The 5,778-nt window shown below is 42.8% G+C and overlaps 1 protein-coding gene across 2 annotated transcripts in view; it reads left to right on the top strand.

The window, feature by feature from the left end:
- The window catches only part of ACOX1 (acyl-CoA oxidase 1), a 25,245-nt gene extending 20,161 nt beyond the window's left edge, over nt 1-5,084 (top strand). For both annotated transcript variants that reach the window (XM_060080397.1, XM_060080396.1), the window contains exon 14: nt 717-5,084. In XM_060080397.1, coding sequence (XP_059936380.1) covers nt 717-767 — 51 coding nt within the window. In that variant the 3' untranslated portion in view covers nt 768-5,084. The remainder of the gene's footprint in view (nt 1-716) is intronic.
- The last annotated feature ends 694 nt before the right edge of the window (nt 5,085-5,778 follow it).

Below are 5,778 nucleotides of genomic sequence, written 5' to 3' on the forward strand. Positions count from 1 at the left end.
CTAAGAATTATTTTGAAGCAAATCCAAAACACCAGATAATTTTATTCATAGATATTTCAGTATGTATCTCTAAAAGGTAAGGACTCTTCTTAAAAAACATAAACACAATGCCATTCTCACACCTAAACAAATTAACAATAATTCTTTAATATCATGAACTACTACCCAGTCAGTGTCCAGATTTCCCCAGTTAGCTCAATACTTTTTTTCTCCCCACTTCGGATTTTTTGAATCAGGATCCAAATAAGGTTCAGATAATTTCTTGATGAAAAGTATGCTATTTTATTTTATTAGTATATTTATTTATTTATTTTTGGCTGTGTTGGGTCTTTGCTGCTGCGCGCGGGCTTTTTCTAGTTGCAGTGAGCAGGGTCTCCTCTTTGTTGCGGTGCGCGGGCTTCTCACTGCGGTGGCTTCTCTTGTTGCGGAGCACGGGCTCTAGGCACACGGGCTTCAGTAGTTGTGGCTCGCGGGCTCTAGAGCACAGGCTCAGTAGTTGTGGCACACGGGCTTAGTTGCTCTGCGGCACGTGGGATCTTCCCGGACCAGGGCTTGAACCCGTGTCCCCTGCATTGGCAGGCGGATTCTTAACCACCGTGCCACCAGGGAAGTCCCAGCAGGCGGATTCTTAACCAGTGCGCCACCAGGGAAGTCCAAGTATGCTACTTTAAATCGCAAACTCTGTATCAGTAATTTTTTCTCTCCCTTCCCTGCAGGTCCATGAATCTTACCACAAGCACCTAAAGTCACTGCAGTCCAAGCTCTGAAGTGTCTTGAGGACAAGTTCAATCTGCTCCCAGAAGTAACTATACTCTACTCGCCTTGTACCTGTCACACAAATTTGTGTGGAATCTTTGTCAAATTTAGAAAAGCTAGAGCAAATGATAAATTGACCCTTTTCTCTTTTTATAAATGAAAAAAAAAAAGAACAGATTTGAGATTAAAGGAAAAAACCAGATGTGTTTTACAAGTGCAATTAACACTGAAAGAGACCTGTTAAGCATTCAGGAAAAGCTTTAAGAAATGCGATGTGGCTTCCATCTGTAATGCTGCTGATCCCAGGAGGCCAGGACTTCTGATAATTAGTAGAATTTAACTACTAAGTAGTTAATTATTTTCACATCTTAATTGCTAATCACTGGATATGCAAGTGTTTTTAAGCAAAGGTATTTTTTAAGTGGAGGTAGAACCCTTCCAAACTTTCCTGCTAATTGTCCTACCACTCCTGCCGTGGGCCCTGGCTAGAAAGCAGGACTGAAGAAGAGGGACTGGGGAAAGAAACTAATCAGGAAACTTGGTGTGTGTGTGTGTGTGTGTGTGTGTGTGTGTGTGTGAGAGAGAGAGAGTGAGTGCGTGCCTGATACATTGACATGTTTCCTGCCTGCTTGCCCTCCTTTGCTGGTGTATTGTTCCTGTCTACCTGTTCACAGTAGCCTTTTTCTAACACCAGGATTTCTTCAGCACAGGCTACTGCAGGGTCACTGCCCCATGTGATTAGGAACTAGTCTTCCATTGGAGGGTTTCCCTAAATTGTTGCTCTCGTAGCAGTACAGCTCCCTTTGCCCCAACTTCTTGGGAGGGGGTAGACAGCAAAGTTATCTCTACATATAACTTTTGGCAGCTGATGGGACCTCCAAGTCAGTGGTTTTGATCTCCTGCTCTCTTCCTCCCTCTCCCTCTCCTGAGAGAGAGGCAAAAAAAAGGAGAAAAAGAGAGTCACATTTCCTTCTTAGTAGAATAAGGGCAGGAAGAGCTATCAGTTATGGTTACTGTAACTTTGGTGACCATATTAACTAAATTTTCTGAAACAATCCAGATTCCCTCTATTCTATCACTTTGGTGTAAGCTGTTAAAATGCTCGGTGGTTACAGTGTCTGGCCTTACAAAAATAAAAGCATCACTCGCCGCCTCTTACACCCAGGAGTTGCATAGAAAGATCCTTTGACAAACCATGTGTTCTGATTTTTGGATCAGAAAATATAATCATTGAAACTGGGGCTAAAGGATAAATGGAAGTTCCATAGAAAATCCGTTTCTTATTGTATATCTGGCATTATTTTCAGTATGTTTCTAGGAGCTTTTTCTGACTTGCTAAATTGTCCTTTCAGCTGAAATCTAATTTATTCAATCACTCTATATTTAAAATCTAAACATGTATCTCTTAATGAATTTTTTCTTAAAATCAGTGTAAAACAAGTCACTTGATTTTTTGTTTTTGTTAACTCTTTGTGACATCTGCCTCATGAAACCAGTTGTTCTAACATCAGTCTTGAGAATGTAGTATGTAATTCAGTGGAAATGTAATTCCTGTCTTGGGACCTGCCATAAAATCTATCCCAGTGGAATGGGTAATAGGAAATAAGGTCCAGTGGAAGAAATACTGTCAGTTGACACAAGCCTTAATCTTTCCGCCAGGAGCACTGATTGATAATTGTGCTAAGACTGAAGTACAAAAGCACTCTGTTAATCTCATTTGGGTATATCTTTGACTAGATCAGATTTTGGGAAATAACAGAGAGTAAATTCAAATTCCTTAATATTGACCTGTTAAATGTAGAATTGTTTCCAATTAGGGGTTAAAAATCTTATTCACAGAGGGATATCCATGGTCAGGATCTAAGGGTGTTTGAAATGACACCCACCCAATCCAGCTGCATAGATCTGGGATCTAAGCAGGTTGGAACAGGTGGTGGACTCTGCAGAGCCACCTTCAGTCCAGCACCTTGAGTTTTATTTAAAAACAGTCTGATATTGACAGTATTTTTATTAACATTGGAATGTTTTGTCTTGCACTTTGTTCTCTGTAATTAAAGAATAAAGATATCGTAAAACCTCACTAATTTGTTACTATCAAGATGGAAAGAATGTGCCACATAACTAAACGTAAGTTGAAATTATGAAGAATTTTAAGATACAGGTGTAGGTAACACTAAACAAAAAAAGGAAGGCGTGAGAACTGCCTAAGCAGATAAGACTGAACGGGCCGCGATGCTGTCATTGCAGAGTATCTGAGCGCTCTGTCCATGCAGGAATACAGGTCTCTTGGCTGCTCGTGAGGAAGCAGCAGACCCAGCCTGCTGTCCCTTAGAAGCCAGACTTTGCCACAGATAAGTTTGGTTCTGTTGGGTTCTTTTATGAGCCGTTTTCACAAAGAGTACAGATAAATTTCAACCTAATCTCCAAAATGATGATAAATCTCAGTAGAATTAATGAGATTTTTCTGTTAGATGATACCGATATAAGCCTTTGAAGTTTCATAGAGGTTTTTGCTATTTGTAATGGATGAAGGTTGATAACTTCCTCACGTATTTGGAATTCTACTTCATGCTCTACTCAGTAGATACCGAGGTGTACTTAAGTGTTTGGACATTAGTGACCTCAAAGCACAGTTGGCCCCAAAGCCTTCAGGGGCCTTATGTTCTTGTCTTCAGAACATAGTACTGCTAAGTAGCAGCTTATCTTCAGAACATTCACTTAATTGCAACATTAACCACGTTCAGGTACTTTCTGAGAACTCACTGCTTGTAATTTCAGATACCATATACCTAGAGGTGTTTAACAGTTCCTAAAGTTACCAATGTTAGATCTTAGTTCTTGGATTCTCGTCAGTGCAAGGCGTGGTCGGGGAAGTATATTCAGATTCTTCATCCTCGAGTCCTCTGGGGAACAAAAATTCCTTAGACTGATTGACTGTTGGTCAAAGTTCCTCCTACCCCTTTCTGAGTTTTTTCCATCCATCCTAGTAGAAAGGGAGAGGATTAGATGCAGATGGCCTGTAACACCCACTAATCTTTTTATACATGTGGAAGGGATTATAGCTTTTCTTCAAGCAGTAGCTCTGCTGCACCTGGAGAGAGGACCAGTGCCAGGAGAATGATTCTGCTTGAGACAAAGAGTTTTTTTGAGTCTCCTCAGATAAAGGTTTTGATCATGTTCATGGAATAACAAAGAGATCATCTCAGCTAATTGAATATTTACTGATCCATTCCTGGAGGATTAGACCAAGTCATTGTAAATGACGAAAATGTATTTTCATTTTAAAATATTGGTGGAGTTTTGCTTATAGTTGTTCAAACTAAAATTTTCAGTACCTATTTCTGTGGTCCATGATAGTAAACTTAGAAACATAAGGAAATTTTAGAGTTACTGAATGTTAGCTGTTGCAGACCTGCAAATTCCTAGATTCGAAGGGATTTTTGTTTGATTTTGATTTTGCCTTAAATTTAAGTGAGCCACTGATTATCTCTGGAAGATCACGGAAAATTGGGAGGGATTTTAAGAATTCCAAACCAGGGACTTCCCTGGTGGCACAGTGGTTAAGAATTCGCCTGCCAGTGCAGGGGACGTGGGTTCGAGTCCTGGTCCTGGAAGACACCACATTCCGCAGAGCAACTAAGCCCGTGCGCCACAACTACTGAGCCTGCGCTCTAGAGCCCGCGAGCCACAACTACTGAAGCCTGCATGCCTAGAGCCCATGCTCCGCAACTAGAAGCCACCACAATGAGAAGCCCATGCACCGCAACGAAGAGTAGCCCCCGCTTGCTGCAACTAGAGAACGACGGCGCACAGCAGCGAACACCCAACACAGCCAAAAATAGCTAAAAAAAAAAATTTTTTTAATGTATAAAAAGAATTCTGAACCGAAATAAATTGTTTTGCCACATTACTGTCAACGTTTCACAGATTAGGTAACAAATATGTGATCTTACGCATAATATTCCAATTGATGATTGCTACTTTGTAAAGACCATTTTATTTCCAATTGCTGTGGATTCAAGGAAATGGCTTGTATCTTTTAGAATGTGTAATTACTTTGCTACCTTTTTCCCCTTTAACTGTTGTGGTTTGAGTTTGGTTCCTACCTGAGGAGATGCATTTAGCATGTATTGTTACCCATTCCTGGCAGGACGTGTCAGTGAGGGTGGGAGTACCAAGGAGGCGCGGGGGGTCCAAAGCGTGAGAATCATGGTTGGACAGTGGTGACCCACCGGCTTTGCTGGGCCTCCGAATAAGCCAAACCACTAATCTCTCCTTCTTTTGTAAAACTGAAAAACCCTTAATAAAATCTGTAATCAACACAAAAAGTGTTTATTAGGTGATGGTGTTGGGTTTCATTCTGGCTTCCCAGCTTTGATTTTCATAATTGAACAGGAAGGTCACAGCTACTTTCCTAAGCTTTGGGGTGTGGAATAAATGCATATTTATAGTTTCACCACGTCCGTCTTCCACTCTTGACACGTTTCTCACGCCCTCCACCTCTCCGCAAGTCAGCCCTCAGAAGAGAGCTGGAAAAAATTGATTTCCGCGCGCAAGGGAGATCCTAGTTCCCCGAACAGGGATCGAACCAATGCCCCCTGCAGTGGAAGCGCAGAGTCCTAACCACTGGACCCCCAGGGAAGTCCCTGGAAGTGTTCGGTTGTGGAGCCCAGGCCCCCGGCAGTTCCCCAGGGAAACCGGGAGGAAGAAGCTCACCGGCCTTGGATCCCGGTAGCGATCTCTTCACAGAGGAGCGTTCAGGCAGCTCCTAGCAACGTGCCAAGACGCAAACAAGAGGCCGGGCGCCAACTAACGGCCGCGGCGAGCCACCCTGGGAAATGTAGTTCATCTCGGTGCCCCAGGTTCCCTTGGCTCGGGCAGGTGAGCGGGCCTAGGACTACAACCCCAGAATGCTTCGCGCCATGCCTTGCTTCCGGAGGCCGGGCGACTGAGAGATTGGCGTTCTAGAGGCTCCGAAGCGGGAGGCCTGATTGAGCTGGGCTCGAGTGGAGCCTGGAGCAG

The sequence above is a fragment of the Mesoplodon densirostris genome, chromosome 18, assembly GCF_025265405.1.
Source record: "Mesoplodon densirostris isolate mMesDen1 chromosome 18, mMesDen1 primary haplotype, whole genome shotgun sequence".
NCBI classification, from domain to species: Eukaryota; Metazoa; Chordata; class Mammalia; order Artiodactyla; family Ziphiidae; genus Mesoplodon; species Mesoplodon densirostris.